The sequence below is a fragment of the Dendrobates tinctorius genome, unplaced genomic scaffold, assembly GCF_039654945.1.
Source record: "Dendrobates tinctorius isolate UK_male_01 unplaced genomic scaffold, ASM3965494v1 ptg000063l, whole genome shotgun sequence".
Lineage (NCBI taxonomy): Eukaryota > Metazoa > Chordata > Amphibia > Anura > Dendrobatidae > Dendrobates > Dendrobates tinctorius.
Window position 1 is genome coordinate 19,706,939 of NW_027361731.1, and position 24,214 is coordinate 19,731,152.

The 24,214-nt window shown below is 54.3% G+C and overlaps 1 protein-coding gene across 2 annotated transcripts in view; it reads right to left on the minus strand.

Moving 5' to 3' along the window:
- Nucleotides 1-19,049, minus strand: part of LOC141094269 (uncharacterized) — a 37,451-nt gene extending 18,402 nt beyond the window's left edge. The window contains exons 1-6 of one of the 2 annotated variants that reach the window (XM_073580096.1): nucleotides 18,904-19,049; nucleotides 4,097-4,229; nucleotides 3,788-3,967; nucleotides 3,581-3,704; nucleotides 3,406-3,503; nucleotides 3,119-3,209 (exon numbers count right to left, since the gene is read on the minus strand). In XM_073580096.1, the coding sequence (XP_073436197.1) occupies nucleotides 3,119-3,209; nucleotides 3,406-3,503; nucleotides 3,581-3,704; nucleotides 3,788-3,967; nucleotides 4,097-4,168 (565 nt within the window). In that variant the 5' untranslated portion in view covers nucleotides 4,169-4,229; nucleotides 18,904-19,049. The remainder of the gene's footprint in view (nucleotides 1-3,118; nucleotides 3,210-3,405; nucleotides 3,504-3,580; nucleotides 3,705-3,787; nucleotides 3,968-4,096; nucleotides 4,230-18,903) is intronic. The other variant, XM_073580095.1, reaches the window with a different exon arrangement.
- Nucleotides 19,050-24,214: the final 5,165 nt, after the last annotated feature.

A 24,214-nucleotide genomic window follows, 5' to 3' on the forward strand; every position in this document is an offset into this window, starting at 1 on the left:
GCTCTGCCTGTGATCAGCGCAACCAGGGAACAATGTTGAGAGTTGTATTCAGGCCTCGCTGTCTGTATAGAAGAAAAATTAAGTCTAAAATAAAAAAATAAAAAAAAAAAAAAAAATCAATAAAAATCACATTATACTCACCTTAACACCTAATCCAGTGAAGCCATGGTCACCTGTAAAGAAACAAAAATGAAAAAAGACTATCAATCACGTGTCCAAAGTTGAAAGAATCCAAAGTGTCCCATGCCGTAATCCATCTGTGTGACATTTGCATATCAAAATAAGCGGTGACCTGAGGTGACCACTCACATTGAAAAGCTGGGTAGAATGAAAAATCAGGGTGTGAACGAGTCAAGGTGAACTGCACTGATTTCATTGAGGTCATCACAGTTCATAGGCCCGCTCTTGCTGCAGGGAGTCATTTTCCCCTGCTCTTCAGCGGGAGTGGTTGCCTCATAACCCTACATCAAAGTCCTTCGCACCCAAAAGGTCATCCAACCTTTATCCACCCCCAATTCCTCAAGATAGTTAGACCATCATTGTAAGTAAGCCCCTGTACTTTGTGTCACTCCCACCACATTGTAGAGTGTAAGCTCTTATGGGCAGGGTTGTCAATATCGTGTCATTAATTATTGTATTATCGTTAACTTTGTAAGGACTGTTGTATATGAACTGTTGAATTGTAAAGCGCTGCGGAATATGTTGCCGCTATATAAGATTATTATTATTATGAGCAAATGTCAGACAGATGGATTACAGCGTTGGCAACTCTATTCATTCAATTTTGGACAGGTGAGAGATATTGTTGTCTTATTTTTGTTTGTGTAAAGGTGACAATGGCTTCAGGGGATTAGGTGTTGAGGGCTTGTACCCATTACCATGAAAAAAAAGTTCTGATTTCAGTCTAGAAAAGGAGGACTAATGTCAAACGTGCCATGCGATTTTCATGCGAGTACAATCCGATTTTTCACACCTAGCATCCGAATGCCATGTAATTGCTATTTGATTGCAATACAATTTTAAACATGAACTTTGACATAGCAAATTACTCTGCCATATACACATATTTTTCCAAGGAAATATACTTCAATAAACACATATACTGTATATATTTTATGAAAAGCCGGCAATTCATCTGCCGCGTACAGTAGAATCACAGCGTGGCGCGACAGAATAGAACAGGTAGATTACAAACAATATATACAGGGTGGGTCCTGTATATGGATACACCTAAATAAGAAGGGAATGGTTGGTGATATCAACTTTCTGTTTGTGGTACATTAGTATGTGGAAGGGGGAACAAGATGGGTGGTGACTAGAGATGACCGACTTTGCCTTTTTTAGGGTCGAGTCGGGTTTCATGAAACCCCACTTTCTCAAAAGTCGAGTCGAACGAAATCGGCTGACTATAGGGAAAAGTCGGGAAAAGTCGTGAAACATGAAACCCAATGCAAGCCAATGGGGAGAAAAGTCGGCAGTGAGTGGAGGACTGTAAACACACCTGGCATGAATTTTAACCCTAGAGGCGGTGAAATCCCTCTCTCCCCCACTCCCACTCCAGCTACGCTTCTCTCATTGGCTGAAAAAAGTCACGTGCAAGCATTCAGCGAAACCCGACTTTGGCGCTTGGGTCGCCGACAGCATGGCCGACTTCACACTGTGGTTTGGTTTCGTTTCATGAAACCCGACTTTGTCAAAAGTCGGCGACTTTTGAATCTGACCGACTTGTTTCGCTCAACGCTAATGGTGACCATGGCGGCCATTTTGAAGGTGGCCCTTTTGGATCCAACTTTATAAATGGCCCACAGGTGTATCCATCTAAATGGCCCACCCTGTATACATAGAATAGATAGATATAAAGATTTCAGTCACACATACAATTAGCACAGTATGTGTGTGCAGCTTACTGTACATGTATTTAATTAAATGATTATTTTTCTGAAAAAAAAATTGCATGGGCTTAATTTCCTAACTAGCAGAGGTAAAGCAGATGGCTGTGGGCTGATGATTATAGCCTGGAAAGGGAGTAATACCCATGGAACTTCCCAGGCTATTAATATCAGCTCTCAGTTGTATACTTAGCCTTCACTGGTTATTAAAATGGGGGCCCGCTCAAAAAAAAAAATGGCGTAAAGTCCCCCTATAATTAATAACCAGCAAAGGCTTGGCAGACAACTGCGGGCTGATATTAATAGCCTACAAATGGACCATGGACATTGGCCCCATTCCAGACTAAAACATCAGCTCTCAGCCGCACCAAAAATGGAGCATATAGAAGATGCACCAGTTCTAGCACTTAGCCTCGCGCTTCCCACTTGCCCTGGTGCGGGCCAGACAAAATTGTTGGCACTTTGCCAAAATTTGCTTTCGGCATGTTTCAGCTCTTTCCAAAGATGCTCAATAGGATTTAGATCAGGGCTCATAGAAGACCACTTTAGAATAGTCCAATGTATTCCTCTTGGCCATTCTTGGGTGTTTTTAGCTGTATGTTTTGGGTCATTATCCTGTTGTAAGATTTGTCAGCAATTTTCTGCCTGTGGCCACATTCAGGGAGGTTGGCTACAGTCCCATGGATCATAAATTTCGAAATAATATGTGCAACTGTAGTCACAGGAACATCAATCTGCTTGGAGATGGTCTTATAGCCTTTACCTTAAACAGGTTTGTCTATAATGTTCTTTCTAATCTCCTGAGACAAATCTTTCCTTCGCTTCCTCTTGTCCAAGTTGAGTGCGATACTCACCATGTCACCAAACTGCAAAATGAGTATCTGTAGCCTCTATACAGGCCACTCACTGATTCCAAGATTGTAGACACCTGTGATGCTAATTAGTGGACACACCTTGATTTAACATGTCTTTCGTTACATAATATCGAGTTTTATTTTTTAAAAATTCTATGGAAGCATGGTTGAAAAGAAATGTCTGACTTTCATTTGTTCATTTTCATAGATTTTTTTTTTTTTTTTTTATCTGTTATTTACTTTATTCATATTCAAGTTATTTCCGTCACCATTTGTGGGTTTTTCTTTCATTAAACGAGGGGTACAAAAATTTTGACCACGTGTGTAATTACAGTAGAATCTGTGACTTCTCTGCATTTAGTGGTCACTACTCACCTGGGTAGTCATATGTAGGAATCTCCTCTTTACACCGCTCATCTCCCCTCACATATGTGTCTGTAGTAGTAATATGGGTCAGATCTTCACCCTGAAAAATATTGTAAAAGTCACCGACAGATGGAGAAGTCCCATCTATGATCAGCTCTAATTCTTAAATCTCCACCGCTCTCATTACACAAATATAAAACATATAATACTGGTGGATAAAACAAGACTGAGCACAAGACCTTCACAGCCATCTACACATCATAGGAGAGATCTCATGACACCTTCTCTCCAACTACCTGATGATCCTGAGGAACATTGGGATCTTCTTGTTTACAGTCCTGAGGAAGAAGAGGACGGGGACATCTCTCTGGTGTTGTCCTCTTACTGGATAGAACTGGAGGAAACATACAGGGAATGAATTCATTCTTTACATACAGATAATTATAGGCCGTGTGTATTTAGTCCTATTACCTGGTGATGTGAGGGGCTGGGGAACCTCCATCATGACGTCCTTGTACAGATCTCTGTGTCCTTCTAAATACTCCCACTCCTCCATGGAGAAATAGACGGCAACATCCTGACACCTTATAGGAACCTGACACATACAATGACACCGTCATCCCCCCGATCCCTTTATAGAGTTACTGTGTAATGTCCCAGCATTCCCAGCAGTGTCACCTCTCCAGTCAGCAGCTCAATCATCTTATAGGTGAGTTCTAGGATCTTCTGGTGATTGATATCCTCATATATCAGGGGGTGAGGTGTAGGCCCCGTGATTAGGCTCAGGGGTCTTCCCCATCCCTCAGACACAGGGTCCTGACAGAGCTCACTAGAGGTCTTCTTCACTACTGTGTAATCCTGGTTATGGAGAGACACATTAATAAATCTCACTACAGACATTTCCAGAGCCCTCACCTCTCCAGTTCTGTCCATCTGTTTTTCCCATAGATAAGAATGATGTAATGTGACGTCATCAGAATCTCTCACCTCTCCAGTAAGCCGGAAGAGGATCTCTAGGGTGAGGTGTAATATCCTCTCCGCCATCTTGTCCGTAGCCATTCGTTAATGTTTAAATTAAATCTTCTAGAAGATAATTATACCGATTGTATCTGCCAGGATCCTAAATGGAAGGAAGATCAGCTGATGAAGAATCATACAAAATACCATGGGAAAACAAGATACAGGAGCAGTGATGCTGGTATAGTGTAAGGACATGTGCACACCGTGTCTTTTCAGGTGGACACGTCCTGTAACCAATCCGAAAAAGTGCAAAAGTTGGAACATAATGCACCAAAATGAAAAACAACTCACTGTTCACACTTTGTTTTAAAACTTCTATTAACCCCATCAGGTTTCTAAAGCTGCAAAACAGTTACAAGAAGTGACCGGAAAACAGCAGATAAGACGCCAAAAAAATGGCATCTCAGGACCCCGTCCATTCTGAAGACAAGAGGTCGTCATGTGACCTCACTATAGGCACTCCTTCTGTTACGAGTCCATGAAAAAAAAGAAAAAGGATTGTTCAGGAAGGCATCAATATGAAGTGTACAATACGGGGAGTAGAGATGTGTTAACTTGTTGGAAAACGTTCGCCAATCTCAAATTCGGCACTAACGTAGCACATTCGGATTAGTGTCCCAGAGCAATGTTCTAGCACATTTCGGTAAATTATTGTGGTTCCAATAATGCTTTTGATAGGTGTCATGGGGTTACCGCAGAAAGTATCCAGAAGACCGCAGCGTCTGATTGCTCCTACACCTGCGCTAAAAAGCACTTTTTTTTAATGATGTTCATTTCTTTTGGCAGAACAGGGGTTAATCGACCATGTTGAAAACTCTGAGCTCTCAGCTGTGCTCGGTTAGCCATTCCCATCCCCTATATACACCGTGTGCAGAATTATTAGGTAAGTTGTATTTGAGAGGATTCTTTTTATTATTTAACAACAACAATGTTCTCAATCAACCCAAAAGACTCATAGATATTAAAGCTTAATATGTTTGGAAGTTGGAGTGTTTTTTTTTTTTTTTTATTTGGCCATCTTAGGAGGATATCTGTTTGTGCAGGTAACTATTACTGTGCATAATTATTAGGCAACTTAATAAAAACCAAATATCTACCCATCTCACTTGTTTATTTTCATCAGGTAAACCAATATAACAACAAAAAATGTAGAAATAAACATTTCTGACATGCAAAAACAGAACAAAAAAAGTCAGTGACCAATATAGCCACCTTTCTTTACGATGACACTCAAAAGCCTTCTATCCATAGATTCTGTCAGTTGCTTGATCTGTTTACGATCAACATTGCATGCCGCAGCCACCACAGCCTCCCAGACACTGTTCGGAGAGGTATATGTGGCGCCCCCAGGAGTATGGTCACCACAGTGGCTTTGCCTTCCTCCAGGGGAGGGTAATGCCAGGCTTGGACGCAATGATGGGTCTCTCTTGCAGTCAATCCATACATGCAACACAGTTCCACTCCAGGCCAGCAGGGGGAACTCTGAACCAGGATTAAGGGGAGGAGTGCTCTCTGAGGGCCAAGAGGAAGGAGTGGTCAGTCTGTGGAGGGTGAAGTGTGCAGACGTGTAGAGAGAAGCTGGAGGTTGAGCTAGGAAGGAGAGCTCCCTCACCTTCAGAGCGCACGAACTGGAGCCTGATCTCCACGGCTGTACGGATACTAAGGGTCCTACAGCAGATACCAGAGGAGTAGGAGGCTGTAAATGCCCTACTCCCATCTAAGACTTGAGGCACAACAGCAGCTTGGAAAGAGAGCCAGGACTCAAGTGTGGAGTCCCCGAGAGAGGCTACAGCTGTCTGCCGTGCAAGTAAGGTTCTTGGGAACACCTGACAGGAGGAACTTCAGAGTAACTTAGTACTGGAGTGCTTCACACCACAAGGCGCTAGGAAGGAGACTGCACAGCCCGTCTGTGAGAGAGAATCCCTGAGTTGCTTCCAGGCTAGCCTGCTCCAATACCATCTGTAATCAGGACCCTGGACTGCAGTTATCAAGTAAAGGTACAGAAATTGCACCCCGCTGTGTCTTGTCTGCTTCCTACCCTTCCGGCACTGCTACATCCCCGTGCCAACTACATCTACACTGCCCTGGAACTACAGCTTCACCTGTGGGGAGCTTTAACATCTTTGCTGTGCCCTACCATCAGTCCCAGTGGATCTGCATGCAGCGTAGGCTTAACACCTCACTTGCCGAACACCACAGGTGGCGTCACAAACTATTCCTATAAACTACATTAAAAACCACCATTTACTTGGGCACCCAGGGCCACGGACCGGGTCACTGCTGCTGTGACACATCCCCGACACTGGCCCGGTACCGACTACCCCACAGCCCTGGGAGGGCGACCCATATACTGTTTTCCCTCCCTGTACATCTCACATCACTAATGACTGGTCTGTGCGCACAGGACCTGTGATGAGGTCACAGGAGGAGAGGAGTCAGGGGTCACATGAACAGGGGCCTCAGTGTGTGCCGGACTCTGCTGTGCTGGATGAGGGGAAGTTTGTGAGTGGGGTCAAGAGGGGTGTACAGTGTGGCTGTGGCAGAGCCGCGTGTGCACGAGGTGTACGGAGCAGAGCCGCGTGTGCACAAGGTGTACGGAGCAGAGCCATGTGTGTTAGGAGTCAGAATTCTGCCTCTCCTTTGCTGAAATCTAGATTCTCACATCCTGCAGTCTCCTGCTCTCCATCTGCTGTAGAGGACTTAGCCTCTGGAGAGAGTTGCCGCAAGGCAAAGTCCTCTACACCTGCATCTGAACATGCTCATGGGATGAACTCCCATTGGAGTTCGGGAGTCAGGTGTTCAGGTCCTGTGTCAGATCCTATTGGCTCCTCTTGGAGACCTGGAGATTTCCAGAAGGTCCCGTTCGCTATAAAAAGCGTGCATGGCTGTTCCGCCATGCGCTAGTATAGCCATACTGCTGCTGTATGTTTGTTGATGGATGAATGGACTGGTGAATGATTCATTGGAAACCCCTACCCTCTGATACTACGTCTGTGAGAGTGCCTGAGTTATTGCCAGTATCAGCGCCAGCGCGCTATTGCTCCAATGCCTCAGCAGCCTAGCGTCAGCATTGCGCCTGCTAGTTAGCAGTTTCTTTACAGCGGCTCTGTCTTCGTCGCGCTGCAGTTGCAGCTCTGTGCGTCCGCGGTTGCGACGCTCTACACCCGATCCTTTTCGGTAGGTCTAGACGGAGTAAGTACCGCCATCTAGTGATACCCCTGTGACCAGATACCGCGGGTGCAGCGCTGTAGTTCTGTGTCCTAAACAGACTCAGTGTTTTTGTGTTTTGTTTCTGTTACTCTGAGTTCAACAGAGTCTGAGTAGTGCACATTGCGTGCCGTTAAACCCTGTGCACATTACCGCCAGATTGCCCTGCCTCACCTAGCAGCAGTTATCACATCTGCACGGTGGACCCCAGGTGGCGAAGGTACTTTATTTATTTAGTGCCTTCCGCCACTCCTAACAGCGTGTGCGTACGAGGTGTACGGAGCGGAGCCGCGTGTGCGTACGAGGTGTACGGAGCGGAGCCGCGTGGGTGCACGGAGCGGAGCCGCGTGTGTGCACGGGGTGTACGGAGCGGAGCCGCGTGTGGGCACGGGGTGTACGGAGCGGAGCCGCGTGTGCGCACGGGGTGTACGGAGCGGAGCCGCGTGTGCGCACGGGGTGTACGGAGCGGAGCCGCGTGTGCGCACGGGGTGTACGGAGCGGAGCCGCGTGTGCGCACGGGGTGTACGGAGCGGAGCCGCGTGTGCGCACGGGGTGTACGGAGCGGAGCCGCGTGTGCGCACGGGGTGTACGGAGCGGAGCCGCGTGTGCGCACGGGGTGTACGGAGCGGAGCCGCGTGTGCGCACGGGGTGTACGGAGCGGAGCCGCGTGTGGGCACGGGGTGTACGGAGCGGAGCCGCGTGTGCGCACGGGGTGTACGGAGCGGAGCCGCGTGTGCGCACGGGGTGTACGGAGCGGAGCCGCGTGTGCGCACGGGGTGTACGGAGCGGAGCCGCGTGTGCGCACGGGGTGTACGGAGCGGAGCCGCGTGTGCGCACGGGGTGTACGGAGCGGAGCCGCGTATGCGTACGAGGTGTACGGACCGGAGCCGTGTGTATGACATTGGAGGATGTACATAAAGAAGACTTCATGATCTTCTAGTGCTGCTTTGTGTTGGGTATGGGGACTTTATCTGGTGGTGATATGTGGGTGCAGGTCTTGCATTTCTTACTGTTACAAGGTACTGATACAATGTACAAGGTGCAATGCAGGGACAGACATCGGGGAAAATAAACAAAAACTACAAACAAGGATGAATCTGCATAGACATACGATGAATAATGAGCTGGAGCCGCCTGTAGGAATACACTTCTCTAGACCTGGGCACAGTATGGCAGATCTAAAAGCCCTAATATTGAAAGGACATTTTAATAGTGACAAAGAAAGAAAAATCTGGGAGTTTAGGTTAAGTCTGAGTGTAGACCCACTTTTTTGCCCTGCGGATTTTTCCACGCAGAATTGAAGAAATCCGCTGGACAAATGAACTGCATTTTTCCTGCGGATTTCTTCCCATTTTTAATGCGGTTTTCTACTGCGGATTTACACTTGTGGATTTGGAGACAGGGGAGGTGGAAAACCACACAAAAGAAGTGACATGCTGCGGATTTTGTACCGCGGAAAAATCTGCAGCATCTGCACAGCGTTTTTTTTTTTCCATTGATTTAAATGCTACTGTACATCACAATGCGGATATGCAACGTTTCTGCGCAGTAAAATCCGCTGCGGATCCGCATCGTGTGCACACAGCCTTATAAATATGTTTCAATCTCTAACAATAGGACTCAATTTGACACCTGGATTCATGACTCATTACATGGACACAGTTCACACCTCAAGAAGGTCTTCAGATGTCTAATAGAACACTTCCACCTCATCTACATGTATAACAAAGGCTTAATGTGATTTCCTTGGCCTATCTATAGCAAGCATCATCTCATGCCCTTGTGTAATTCCTATATAAATGTCGCCATCTCTTCTCAGTAATTGCCTGGTGAAGGAGCCTTCTGAGCCTTGAAAGCTTACAAATATAATTTCTCTGGTTAGCCAATAAAGGTAACACTCCTTGAATACTTTTCTCAATTTTTTGGGGACATAAGTATTCACATTGATTTTTCTGGCTAACACGGTACCACAATATTATTTTGTATTGTACATCTTAATTGATGTAAAAAGACATAAATCCATGAGACACATTCATTCCTGCACTGGGTTAGTCAAAGGTCGTCATAAATTTATACTCCCAGACCCTCCTGTGTCTCTGAGATTTGAAATTACCTTTTAAAACAAGTAATTTAATGTCCATGATGCTATGACCGGGGATACAAAAATGTTTTTCTACAGTTAACTGTGTACCTTTGGTAGTTATAATCCAGTCCAGTTTGTTTTCTGTTGTCTCTTTGGACTGGGCATGCAGGGGTTAATCCCCTCTGCCTCATTCTGGAGCTGGCTAGGCTATTTCAGTCCTCTGCAGCCTGCGGGCCAGCGTCAGCTACACTGCCAGCTTCCAAGATAATGCCTCTGACCTGTATTCCTTTAGTGTTCATTCTGCTCGATTACCTGGACTTGTATATGACTTGGCTTGATTTCTGGACCCTTGTTTCTGGCTTTTCCGTTTCTGATACCACGCTTTCCAACTGGCTTTTGCCCTCTGGCTGGTACCCCGACTACGGTTTACTTCTTAGGTTTCTGATACCACGTTCCTGGTAGGTCCCGACTTCTTGCTCGTCCCTGACTACGCACTTGCTGTCTCCCTTGGTACTTCTCCTCATGACAGTTGCTGACTTTGGCTAGTCTGACCACTCTTTTGCTACCTGTGAAACCTGTGCTGTTGCTCTATGTTACTATGCTGTGTGTGTGCGCGCAACCTCTCTTCCCTCACCAGCACCCCCTGGTGGAGGTTGCACTGTACTGCACTGCAGCAGCACATTACAGTAGTCACCTACAATCCAAATCTGAAGGTGCTAAGGGGAGCTGCACAGAATTACAACCTTTACTACAAAAAGATACACAATTACAATCCACATTTCCAGACCCCCCCCACTACAATGTTTTAGGCAGCCCCCAATTTTAAGAAACATCATTGTCAGAAGCTCCCTGTCCTCTCCAACAGCTACAGGAACCTTTCCTTGCAAACAAAAAAAAGTAAGACTTGTCCATTTATAATGACCACGGACAAGATAAAGATCCCCAACTCACATCAGGACTACAAGATCCCAGGTGCTTTCAGCTGCATCACATCTAATGGGGTGTACTTAATTATTTGTACTGAATATCTAACTGGGAGTCTGTATGTGGGGGGGAGACCGGGCAAAAGCTGAGAACTAGGATGAATTCTCATCGCCACAAATAAGAGAAAGAATGGACCTACCTGTAGCAAAACCTCTTTGTATCCCCGGTCATAGCATCATGGTATCAACCACTGAGGACTCTCAATTCTAAATATTTTTCTATCTATCGGCTGACACGGCACAAAGATATATATCTTTCCTGGATCAAGATTTAGGATGCGCTTTGTTTTTGTTTTATTGAACTTTGTACTGTCCTGTTCATCCATAATGGTTTCTTTTTATTCCTGGACATTTTATTACCTGAGGGTGTAAGGTTTTTGCAGGATTCTAGTAGTATTTCCTTAAAAATGCCCCATTTATGTTCGGTATCCCCAGTTACCATGACGTTGTCCCAATCTATACGATTACGCTCTTCCCTTAATTTGTTACAATCATCTTTCTTAAAGTTCCAGGTTTTGGCATTTGCCTTTTTGAATGTTTGATTGAAAATGACATTGAAACTTAACATGTTATGGTCACTGCTCCCAAATGCTCCCCGACCTGTAGATCTGAAATTGTATCTGGTCTATGTGACAGAACCAGATCCAGCAGATCACCTCCCCTGGTCAGTTCATCAGCCAGCTGAGGGAGGTCATTGTCCTGAGATGTGGACAAGTAATTGTAGCTTTTAGCACAGTCAGAAGAGTCTATGTCCCATTGAATGTCTGGATAGTTAAAATCCCCCATTATAAGAACCCTGTTACTGTTTGCTTCTCCTCCTCTACCTGTTCCTCTATATTAGGAGGCTTGTAGCAGACTCCAGTTAGCAGCTTTCCATTATTACCATCCCCACGTACAGTTACACATAGTGACTCTACATTGCTGTAACTCCCCCAATGTCTTCATTGAGCACAGGTTTTAATGTGGATTTTATGAAGATGCACACCCCTCCACCTTTTATCATCTTTCCTCTCCTTTCTAAATGTAGTATAACCCTCTACATGTTTGTTACCCAGTCATGGCTCTCGTCAAGCCAGGTTTCCGTAATGCCCACCACTGTGGGCATCGTGGAGGTGGATGCTTCTGATTGGGCATTGGGAGCAATTCTCTCACAAAGAACTGAAGAGAAGGCTCGGTTACATCCTTGTGCTTTCTTTTCTCGTAGGCTTACCCGTGCAGAGAGGAACTATAACGTGGGAAATAAGGAACTTCTAGCGAATATTGCAGCCTTTAAAGAATGGAGGCATCATCTGCAAGGGGGTCGCACAACAGATCATAGTGCTGACCGATTATCGCAATTTAGAATTCATGAGATCTGCTAAATGTCTGTCTCCACGTCAGGTTCAGTAGAATTTATTTTTGAACCAATTTAAATTTTGTTATTTCGTGCCGTTCAGGTTCACGTAATGGGAAAGCTGATGCTTTTTCAAAATTCTGCGGATTCCGTACTTGGGTCCCTGCCCAAGACCATTTTATCAGATGCCAACTTCATCGTAGTAATCCATGATCCGGACCCGTGGATGGAGATCAAGGAAGCCTATGATGATGATGTATCTCTTGCTAACCCACCTGTGGATATCATACTTGTCCTTAAGGGAGGCTTGTGGTTTCATGACCGATGCATCTACATTCCTGAGGCTGTACGTCTGAAGATCCTCAAGTTGGTACATGACTCCAAGTTGGCTGGTCATAGGGGGTACAGAAGACACGAATTCCTGAGCCAATTTATCTGGTGGCCAACCTTCCTGAAGGATATGAAAGACTATACGAGGTATTTGGTCGCTATAAGACACCTCGTGCTTCTCCTACAGGTCTACTTCAGCCACTACTGGTTCCATCTCGCCCGTGGGGCTCAATCTCTATGGACTTCATTGTGGATCTTCCTACTTCTGGTGGCATGAATATGATCCTAGTGGTACTTGATCGCATGACTAAGGCTGCTCATTTTGTTCCTTGTGCCGGCCTTCCATTAGCTAAGGAAACTGTGATCTTGGTGATACAGAATATTTTTCAGCTGCATGGGGTCCCAGATGAAGTTCTCTCTGACCATGGAGTACAATTCACCTCAGATTCTGGAAGGGGTTTTGTTCTGCGCTTAATATTAATGTTCGTCTTTCTTCTGCATATATCACCCTCAGACGAATAGCGAGACCGAGCGAACCAATCAGACTTTGGAGCAATATCAACTATGCTATTTCTGCCCTCTTCAGGATGATTTGGTGGAACTAATTCCGTAGCGAAATTCTCCTACAATAACTCTCAGAATGCCTCCACTATGGTAATGCCTTTCCTTGCTAATCTAGGTTATCATCCAAGCAGCTTTCCTAGATCTCCGTTGGATGTTCCAGTTCTGGCAGTGGAGGAAAGGTTGACTGCTTTGAGGAGAATCTACAAGTCCTTAAAGAAACATTAAATTCAGCTCAGGAATGTTACAAGAGATCAGCTGATCGATTCCAGAAGCCAGCACCCATGTTCAAGGTAGGAGACTCAATGTGGTTATCCACCAAGAATCTAAGACTGAACGTTCCTTCACAGAAACTGGGACAGAAGTGCATAAGTCCTTTCAAGATCACTGGTATTGTTAGACCCAGTCCCGTACGTCTGCGGGGTCCCCATCAGGACTCCTGCTCTGTGCTGGCGCCACGCTGCCCTGTTGCAGCCTCTACTTCCTCACTTTCCCCTGCTTCCTGGCACGTGGCCAGCAGATCCCTGGGTAGAGTGCTTAGGGCGCGCGCTCCAGGTCTCTTAAAGAGACAGCGCGCATTTTTCAAAAAGTACTTCTCACCAATGGTGTGTTAGTAATTACTATTTCTAGCCCCTCCGTCATAGGGAGGGTGCCAGACCAACAATTATCTTCTGTTGCTAGCATTTGGTTCTGCTGCCTGTTGTACTTGTGCACCTGCAGTGTTCTGCCAAGTATTCCGCTTATACTGTTTGTCTCCGCAGACTATCTGTTAGCTGCTACCCGGCTGTCCAAGACTACATCTGTACCGTCTACGCCAGTTCCGTCCTGCTCCGCCACTCATTCATCCGAACCACTGGACAACGCCTGTGTCAGCTTTTACCCATGTACCCAGAACCCATCGGTCAGCTTGGCCATTTCTGTTAACCCTGTTTATCCATCTGTCCCGCTGGGGCAGCTGCCACGTGTCCGGGGTCTGACTGGAGGTAGCACCGGTTTCCTCTAGACACTTCATTCTGACCCTCTTCAAGGGGACTTACTACGGGTGGCTGAGGCTCTATTAGTCACGCCCCCTTCGGAGTTCCCCGGACCGTGGTCTGGAGGTTCCACAAATATTGCAATAAACTACGAATGTGAACTTCACAACCTGTGCCTCAGCTTCCATTTGTTACAGGAATCGTGAATTCTGTGGCCTGCCATCTTAAGCTGACGAGGACTATGAAGGTATTTCATGTCTCTCTTTTGAAGTCTGCCTCTCCTAGTAGCTTTCAGGGATGCATTGTGCCCCCTCCATGACCCATACTGGTAGATGGGCAGGAGAAATTCTTGGTGGCGGAAATCATTGATTCCAGGATCCACAGAATCCAACTCAGTATCTTATAAGATAACAGGGATATTCACCTGAGGAGGACTCTTTGGAACCCGTTGCTAACATCTGTGGCTGCAGAAGATCACTCAGTTCCATCAAAAATACCCTGAGAAACCAGGTCCAGGATCATCCTTAGGCCGCTGTTAAGGAGGGAGTAATGTCTGGACCAGGGCTGCCACTAGGAATTTCAGGGCCCCATACTGTCAAAATTTTGGGGCCCCCTTTTGACTCCACCCAATTTCCTCCCAGCTCCACCTCCATCATTCGATCCTTCCACAGTCCCACCATCCACTCTTGGAAAAACTCCTGCACCACATCCTCATCAATCACACATTAACACCATATCACATACATAACCATCAGCCTTTGTTTTGACCAAAAGATTTTTTAAGCCGCCACCACGAAAAGGTAGACTGTTTTCACAGTTTATAACGTAGCTTCTGACTTCTAGCCAGTCAGAAGCTGTGCTTACAAGCTGGCACCGTGAGACCGGATTGGTGCTGAAAATGATGAAAATATCGGAAGGTGAGTACGAGAGGGAATTAGATTTAAAGGGACCCTGTCAGCACAGAATGACTGTTCAATCAGGTACAGGCGCTTGGTGCTTCACGGCGGCCAATCATTTAAATTCACCTTCCCACCTGCTAGTTCTCCCTCTATCTCCATCCCCTTTTCTTTAATTGACAGCTCTGGCTTCATAGAGCCAGAGAAGAGGGGAGAGAGAGGGAAACCAAGCAGGTGGGAAGGTGTACTTCAATGATTGGCCGCCGTGAAGCACTAAGCTCCTGTACTTGGTTGAACAGTCATTCTGTGCTGACAGAGCTCCTTTAAAGCACCATTCCAGTGGTGAAAAAACAAAAACCAAAAACGCTGGAGTGGGGCTTAATATAGCTACAGTGCCCCAATGTTTAACACACTGTGGTTGAATTTTTCAAAACCAGTTTAAGACTAAAGTGATTGTTACCTGGACTAAAAATATTACTATACACCTATATAAAACACACAAACACAGTATCTCTAATACATGCCGGTAGATAAAGTCTATACTGTATATAATACATACCTGCCTGTACTATACAGTGTTTATATAAAGTTTGCTCCTATATATTATATGTAGGTATTTATTGCACCCATCTCTCTATAGTGCACACGTCCAGCATAACCAGTAATGACTGGAGGCTGCCCTGACAGATTACAGGCAGTGATTAGAGACTGTTCTCGGAGCTCCGGGGCCGGTCGCTGCTGTGTGTGGCTGAGAAACGTGATCCTGCAGCGACCAGCACGGAGCTCCGGGACCACAGGGAGTAAATCACCGCTGAATGAGCCTTAGGCTAGGCTCACATTGCGTTAGAGGCAGCCGTTAAACGGATGAGCTAACGCAGATGTCATTTTTGACATCTTTTGTGACCTAGCGCTAATGTATGCGCTAATGCATGGCAGCATTTCGTTACCATGCGTTAGAGCAGACAGGTCTTGTGCGCTAGACCAGACGCACCCGAAAACCCTGCAGACCGCGCTCGAGGGTGCGTCCTGAAGTAACGCATCATCGCTGCCGCATGCCGATTTTGGCCTTAAAGGAGTTGGCTGGTCTAAATCCACAAGCCTGCAGTCCCTCTATGGGTCAACTATGACTGTAGACCTGCGAATCCTCAAAGTGTATGCACTGTGCGCTGTGAGGATTTGCCAGTCTCAGAGCCGGGAACAGCAGTCACGGGGCTACAAGGGTGTAAAATGCAGACTCCCGGCCAGAATTCAGCTAGAGGAACTGTTGGTGAATATCAGTCTGCACTTGGACCGCAGTGCATGGACCGGCCGCGGGTCTCCAGACCTGAACCCCGCAGCATGTATGAGGCTGGGAGATCAGCGCTCAGTCCATACACTGCAGTGTGAGCGCAGATCCCACTTGTATTAATCATTCCCTCCCCCCTTTCACACTCCAAACGTATAAGCTACTGGGTGATCCTGAGCTGCTGCCTGATGCTGTAATGGGGCATTTGGTTTTGCAGCAGCGCTCAGGGTCATCCAGTAGCTTATAAATTCTTGTTGGGAAGGGGGACGGCATTATTATATCAAACAATCACGTACTGAAATGGTGGACAAATTAACACATGGACTTAAGTTAGCTACTCACACAGCCTGTCAAAAAGAATCTCCCTGCGGGCTGCAGACTCCTCTCAGCAGCCTCTCCCTGTGGGACGCAGCCCCCCAGTCCCCTCACTAGCCTCCCCCCGTGGGACGCAGCCCCCCCAGTCCCCTCACTAGCCTCCCCCCGTGGGACGCAGCCCCCCAGTCACCTCACTAGCCTCCCCCCGTGGGACGCAGCCCCCCCAGTCCCCTCACTAGCCTCCCCCCGTGGGACGCAGCCCCCCCAGTCCCCTCACTAGCCTCCCCCCGTGGGACGCAGCCCCCCCAGTCCCCTCATTAGCCTCCCCCCGTGGGACGCAGCCCCCCCAGTCCCCTCACTAGCCTCCCCCTGTGGGACGCAGCCCCCCAGTCCCCCTCACTAGCCTCCCCCGTCCCCTCACCAGCCTCCCCCCGTGGGACGCAGCCCCCCCAGTCCCCTCACCAGCCTCCCCCCGTGGGACGCAGCCCCCCCAGTCCCCTCACTAGCCTCCCCCCGTGGGACGCAGCCCCCCAGTCCCCTCACTAGCCTCCCCCCGTGGGACGCAGCCCCCCAGTCCTCTCACTAGCCTCCCCCCGTGGGACGCAGCCCCCCAGTCCCCTCACTAGCCTCCCCCCGTGGGACGCAGCCCCCCAGTCCCCTCACTAGCCTCCCCCCGTGGGACGCAGCCCCCCAGTCCTCTCACTAGTCTCCCCCCATGGGACGCAGCCCCCCCAGTCCCCCTCACTAGCCTCCCCCTGTGGGACGCAGCCCCCCAGTCCCCTCACTAGCCTCCCCCCGTGGGACGCAGCCCCCCAGTCCCCTCACTAGCCTCCCCCCGTGGGACGCAGCCCCCCAGTCCTCTCACTAGCCTCCCCCCGTGGGACGCAGCCCCCCAGTCCTCTCACTAGTCTCCCCCCGTGGGACGCAGCCCCCCCAGTCCCCCTCACTAGCCTCCCCCTGTGGGACGCAGCCCCCCAGTCCCCTCACTAGCCTCCCCCTGTAGGACGCAGCCCCCCAGTCCCCTCACTAGCCTCCCCCTGTAGGACGCGGAGGGATCTGCAGTGTGAGCGCAGATCCCACTTGTATTAATCATTCCCTCCCCCCTTTCACACTCCAGCCAAAACGTATAAGCTACTGGGTGATCCTGAGCTGCTGCCTGATGCTGTAATGGGGCATTTGGTTTTGCAGCAGCGCTCAGGGTCATCCAGTAGCTTATAAATTCTTGTTGGGAAGGGGGAAGGCATTATTATATCAAACAATCACGTACTGAAATGGTGGACAAATTAACACATGGACTTAAGTTAGCTACTCACACAGCCTGTCAAAAAGAATCTCCCTGCGGGCTGCAGACTCCTCTCAGCAGCCTCCCCCTGTGGGACGCAGCCCCCCAGTCCCCTCACTAGCCTCCCCAGTCCCCTCACTAGCCTCCCCCTGTGGGACGCAGCCCCCCAGTCCCCTCACTAGCCTCCCCCCGTGGGACGCAGCCCCCCAGTCCCCTCACTAGCCTCCCCCCGTGGGACGCAGCCCCCCAGTCCCCCTCACTAGCCTCCCCCCGTGGGACGCAGCCCCCCCAGTCCCCCTCACTAGCCTCCCCCCGTGGGACGCAGCCCCCCAGTCCCCTCACTAGCCTCCTCCCGTGGGACGCAGCCCCCCAGTCCCCCTCACTAGCCTCCCCCCGTGGGACGCAGCCCCCCAGTCCCCCTCACTAGCCTCCCCCCGTGGGACGCAGCCCCCCCAGTCCCCCTCACTAGCCTCCCCCCGTGGGACGCAGCCCCCCCAGTCCCCCTCACTAGCCTCCCCCCGTGGGACGCAGCCCCCCAGTCCCCCTCACTAGCCTCCCCCCGTGGGACGCAGCCCCCCAGTCCCCCTCACTAGCCTCCCCCCGTGGGACGCAGCCCCCCAGTCCTCTCACTAGCCTCCCCCCGTGGGACGCAGCCCCCCAGTCCTCTCACTAGCCTCCCCCCGTGGGACGCAGCCCCCCAGTCCTCTCACTAGCCTCCCCCCGTGGGACGCAGCCCCCCAGTCCTCTCACTAGTCTCCCCCCGTGGGACGCAGCCCCCCCAGTCCCCCTCACTAGCCTCCTCCTGTGGGAGGCAGCCCCCCAGTCCCCTCACTAGCCTCCCCCTGTAGGACGCAGCCCCCCAGTCCCTTCACTAGCCTCCCCCTGTGGGACGCAGCCCCCCAGTCCCCTCACTAGCCTCCCCCTGTAGGACGCAGCCCCCCAGTCCCCTCACTAGCCTCCCCCTGTAGGACGCAGCCCCCCAGTCCCCTCACTAGCCTCCCCCTGTGGGACGCAGCCCCCCCAGTCCCCCTCACTAGCCTCCTCCTGTGGGACGCAGCCCCCCAGTCCCCTCACTAGCCTCCCCCTGTAGGACGCAGCCCCCCAGTCCCCTCACTAGCCTCCCCCTGTGGGACGCAGCCCCCCAGTCCCCTCACTAGCCTTCCCCTGTGGGACGCAGCCCCCCAGTCCCCTCACTAGCCTCCCCCTGTGGGACGCAGCCCCCCAGTCCCCCTCACTAGCCTCCCCCTGTAGGACGCAGCCCCCCAGTCCACTCACTAGCCTTCCCCTGTGGGACGCAGCCCCCCAGTCTCCTCACTAGCCTCCCCCTGTGGGACGCAGCCCCCCAGTCCCCCTCACTAGCCTCCCCCTGTGGGACGCAGCCCCCCAGTCCCCTCACTAGCCTCCCCCTGTGGGACGCAGCCCCCCAGTCCCCCTCACTAGCCTCCCCCTGTGGGACGCAGCCCCCCAGTCCCCTCATTTCTCTCCCCTCAGCAGGCACAGGCTGTCAGACCCAGTCTCCTCTCACCTGTTGCGGTCTCCTCACACAGTGACCACTGACAACAACACCGGACACTGTACAATGCCTAGACTGTATGGGCTCCTTCCAGATGTGACGTCATTTCCGGGGGCGTGTCACACCGGAGGGGGCGTGTTCTGACAGCAAAAGCAGGAAGAGAAGACGCCATTACACGTTTGTCTGTCTGGGCTGCAGTTAGGACCTGAAAGGAGCCCACACAGTCTAGGCTCAACCGTGAGGGGACTGGGGGGGGCTGCGTCCCACAGGGGGAGACTAGTGAGGGGACTGGGGGCTGCGTCCCACAGGGGGAGACTAGTGAGGGGACTGGGGGGCTGCGTCCCACAGGGGGAGGCTAGTGAGGGGACTGGGGGGCTGCGTCCCACAGGGGGAGACTAGTGAGGGGGCTGCGTCCTACAGGGGGAGGCTAGTGGGGGGACTGGGGGGCTGCGTCCCACGGGGGGAGGCTAGTGAGGGGGCTGCGTCCCACAGGGGGAGGCTAGTGAGGGGACTGGGGGGCTGCGTCCCACAGGGGGAGGCTAGTGAGGGGACTGGGGGGCTGCGTCCCACAGGGGGAGACTAGTGAGGGGACTGGGGGCTGCGTCCCACAGGGGGAGACTAGTGAGGGGACTGGGGGGCTGCGTCCCACAGGGGGAGGCTAGTGAGGGGACTGGGGGGCTGCGTCCCACAGGGGGAGGCTAGTGAGGGGACTGGGGGGCTGCGTCCCACAGGGGGAGACTAGTGAGGGGGCTGCGTCCTACAGGGGGAGGCTAGTGGGGGGACTGGGGGGCTGCGTCCCACGGGGGGAGGCTAGTGAGGGGGCTGCGTCCCACAGGGGGAGGCTAGTGAGGGGACTGGGGGGCTGCGTCCCACAGGGGGAGGCTAGTGAGGGGACTGGGGGGCTGCGTCCCACAGGGGGAGACTAGTGAGGGGACTGGGGGGCTGCGTCCCACAGGGGGAGGCTAGTGAGGGGACTGGGGGGCTGCGTCCCTCAAGGGGAGTCTAGTGGGGGGACTGGGGGGCTGCATCCCACAGGGGGAGGCTAGTGAGGGGACTGGGGGGCTGCGTCCCTCGGGGGGAGTCTAGTGGGGGGACTGGGGGGCTGCGTCCCACGGGGGGAGGCTAGTGAGGGGGCTGCGTCCTACAGGGGGAGGCTAGTGAGGGGACTGGGGGGCTGCGTCCCTCAGGGGGAGTCTAGTGGGGGGACTGGGGGGCTGCGTCCCACGGGGGGAGGCTAGTGAGGGGGCTGCGTCCTACAGGGGGAGGCTAGTGAGGGGACTGGGGGGCTGCGTCCCACAGGGGGAGGCTAGTGAGGGGACTGGGGGGCTGCGTCCCACAGGGGGAGGCTAGTGAGGGGACTGGGGGGCTGCGTCCCACAGGGGGAGACTAGTGAGGGGACTGGAAGGGCTGCGTCTGACAGGGGGAGGCTAGTGGGGGGGCTGCGTCCCACAGGGGGAGGCTAGTGAGGGGACTGGGGGGCTGCGTCCGACAGGGGGAGGCTAGTGAGGGGACTGGGGGGCTGCGTCCCTCAGGGGGGGACTGGGGGGCTATGTCCCACAGGGGGAGGCTAGTGGGGGGGCTGCGTCCCACAGGGGGAGGCTAGTGAGGGGACTGGGGGGCTGCGTCCCACAGGGGGAGGCTAGTGAAGGGACTGGGGGGCTGCGTCCCTCAGGGGAAGGCTAGTGAGGGGACTGGGGGGCTGCGTCCCTCAGGGGGAGGGTAGTGGGGGGACTGGGGGGCTGTGTCCCACAGGGGAGGCTAGTGGGACTGGGGGTCTGCGTCCCACAGGGGGAGGCTAGTGGGGGGGGCTGTGTCCCACAGGGGGAGGCTAGTGGGGGGGCTGCGTCCCTCAGGGGGAGGCTAGTGGGGTGACTGGGGGGCTGTGTCCCACAGGGGGAGGCTAGTGAGGAGACTGGGGGGCTGTGTCCCTCAGGGGGAGTCTAGTGGGGGGACTGGGGGGCTGCGTCCCACGGGGGGAGGCTAGTGAGGGGGCTGCGTCCTACAGGGGGAGGCTAGTGAGGTGACTGGGGGGCTGCGTCCCACGGGGGGAGGCTAGTGAGGGGGCTGCGTCCCACAGGGGGAGGCTAGTGAGGGGACTGGGGGGCTGCGTCCCACAGGGGGAGGCTAGTGAGGGGACTGGGGGGCTGCGTCCCACAGGGGGAGGCTAGTGGGGGGACTGGGGGGCTGCGTCCCACGGGGGGAGGCTAGTGAGGGGGCTGCGTCCCACAGGGGGAGGCTAGTGAGGGGACTGGGGGGCTGCGTCCCACAGGGGGAGGCTAGTGAGGGGACTGGGGGGCTGCGTCCCTCAAGGGGAGTCTAGTGGGGGGACTGGGGGGCTGCGTCCCACAGGGGGAGACTAGTGAGGGGACTGGGGGCTGCGTCCCACAGGGGGAGACTAGTGAGGGGACTGGGGGGCTGCGTCCCACAGGGGGAGGCTAGTGAGGGGACTGGGGGGCTGCGTCCCACAGGGGGAGACTAGTGAGGGGACTGGGGGGCTGCGTCCTACAGGGGGAGGCTAGTGGGGGGACTGGGGGGCTGCGTCCCACGGGGGGAGGCTAGTGAGGGGGCTGCGTCCCACAGGGGGAGGCTAGTGAGGGGACTGGGGGGCTGCGTCCCACAGGGGGAGGCTAGTGAGGGGACTGGGGGGCTGCGTCCCACAGGGGGAGGCTAGTGAGGGGACTGGGGGGCTGCGTCCCACAGGGGGAGGCTAGTGAGGGGACTGGGGGGCTGCGTCCCACAGGGGGAGACTAGTGAGGGGACTGGAAGGGCTGCGTCTGACAGGGGGAGGCTAGTGGGGGGGCTGCGTCCCACAGGGGGAGGCTAGTGAGGGGACTGGGGGGCTGCGTCCGACAGGGGGAGGCTAGTGAGGGGACTGGGGGGCTGCGTCCCACAGGGGGAGGCTAGTGAGGGGACTGGGGGGCTGCGTCCCACAGGGGGAGGCTAGTGAGGGGACTGGGGGGCTGCGTCCCACAGGGGGAGGCTAGTGAGGGGACTGGGGGGCTGCGTCCCACAGGGGGAGGCTAGTGAGGGGACTGGGGGGCTGCGTCCCACAGGGGGAGGCTAGTGAGGGGACTGGGGGGCTGCGTCCCTCAAGGGGAGTCTAGTGGGGGGACTGGGGGGCTGCATCCCACAGGGGGAGGCTAGTGAGGGGACTGGGGGGCTGCGTCCCTCAGGGGGAGTCTAGTGGGGGGACTGGGGGGCTGCGTCCCACGGGGGGAGGCTAGTGAGGGGGCTGCGTCCTACAGGGGGAGGCTAGTGAGGGGACTGGGGGGCTGCGTCCCACAGGGGGAGGCTAGTGAGGGGACTGGGGGGCTGCGTCCCACAGGGGGAGGCTAGTGAGGGGACTGGGGGGCTGCGTCCCACAGGGGGAGACTAGTGAGGGGACTGGAAGGGCTGCGTCTGACAGGGGGAGGCTAGTGGGGGGGCTGCGTCCCACAGGGGGAGGCTAGTGAGGGGACTGGGGGGCTGCGTCCGACAGGGGGAGGCTAGTGAGGGGACTGGGGGGCTGCGTCCCTCAGGGGGGGACTGGGGGGCTATGTCCCACAGGGGGAGGCTAGTGGGGGGGCTGCGTCCCACAGGGGGAGGCTAGTGAGGGGACTGGGGGGCTGCGTCCCACAGGGGGAGGCTAGTGAAGGGACTGGGGGGCTGCGTCCCTCAGGGGAAGGCTAGTGAGGGGACTGGGGGGCTGCGTCCCTCAGGGGGAGGGTAGTGGGGGGACTGGGGGGCTGTGTCCCACAGGGGAGGCTAGTGGGACTGGGGGTCTGCGTCCCACAGGGGGAGGCTAGTGGGGGGGGCTGTGTCCCACAGGGGGAGGCTAGTGGGGGGGCTGCGTCCCTCAGGGGGAGGCTAGTGGGGTGACTGGGGGGCTGTGTCCCACAGGGGGAGGCTAGTGAGGAGACTGGGGGGCTGTGTCCCTCAGGGGGAGTCTAGTGGGGGGACTGGGGGGCTGCGTCCCACGGGGGGAGGCTAGTGAGGGGGCTGCGTCCTACAGGGGGAGGCTAGTGAGGTGACTGGGGGGCTGCGTCCCACGGGGGGAGGCTAGTGAGGGGGCTGCGTCCCACAGGGGGAGGCTAGTGAGGGGACTGGGGGGCTGCGTCCCACAGGGGGAGGCTAGTGAGGGGACTGGGGGGCTGCGTCCCACAGGGGGAGACTAGTGAGGGGACTGGGGGGCTGCGTCCTACAGGGGGAGGCTAGTGGGGGGACTGGGGGGCTGCGTCCCACGGGGGGAGGCTAGTGAGGGGGCTGCGTCCCACAGGGGGAGGCTAGTGAGGGGACTGGGGGGCTGCGTCCCACAGGGGGAGGCTAGTGAGGGGACTGGGGGGCTGCGTCCCACAGGGGGAGACTAGTGAGGGGACTGGGGGCTGCGTCCCACAGGGGGAGACTAGTGAGGGGACTGGGGGCTGCGTCCCACAGGGGGAGACTAGTGAGGGGACTGGGGGGCTGCGTCCCACAGGGGGAGGCTAGTGAGGGGACTGGGGGGCTGCGTCCCTCAAGGGGAGTCTAGTGGGGGGACTGGGGGGCTGCGTCCCACAGGGGGAGGCTAGTGAGGGGACTGGGGGGCTGCGTCCCTCAGGGGGAGTCTAGTGGGGGGACTGGGGGGCTGCGTCCCACGGGGGGAGGCTAGTGAGGGGGCTGCGTCCTACAGGGGGAGGCTAGTGAGGGGACTGGGGGGCTGCGTCCCACAGGGGGAGGCTAGTGAGGGGACTGGGGGGCTGCGTCCCACAGGGGGAGGCTAGTGAGGGGACTGGGGGGCTGCGTCCCACAGGGGGAGACTAGTGAGGGGACTGGAAGGGCTGCGTCTGACAGGGGGAGGCTAGTGGGGGGGCTGCGTCCCACAGGGGGAGGCTAGTGAGGGGACTGGGGGGCTGCGTCCGACAGGGGGAGGCTAGTGAGGGGACTGGGGGGCTGCGTCCCTCAGGGGGGGACTGGGGGGCTATGTCCCACAGGGGGAGGCTAGTGGGGGGGCTGCGTCCCACAGGGGGAGGCTAGTGAGGGGACTGGGGGGCTGCGTCCCACAGGGGGAGGCTAGTGAAGGGACTGGGGGGCTGCGTCCCTCAGGGGAAGGCTAGTGAGGGGACTGGGGGGCTGCGTCCCTCAGGGGGAGGGTAGTGGGGGGACTGGGGGGCTGTGTCCCACAGGGGAGGCTAGTGGGACTGGGGGTCTGCGTCCCACAGGGGGAGGCTAGTGGGGGGGGCTGTGTCCCACAGGGGGAGGCTAGTGGGGGGGCTGCGTCCCTCAGGGGGAGGCTAGTGGGGTGACTGGGGGGCTGTGTCCCACAGGGGGAGGCTAGTGAGGAGACTGGGGGGCTGTGTCCCACAGGGGA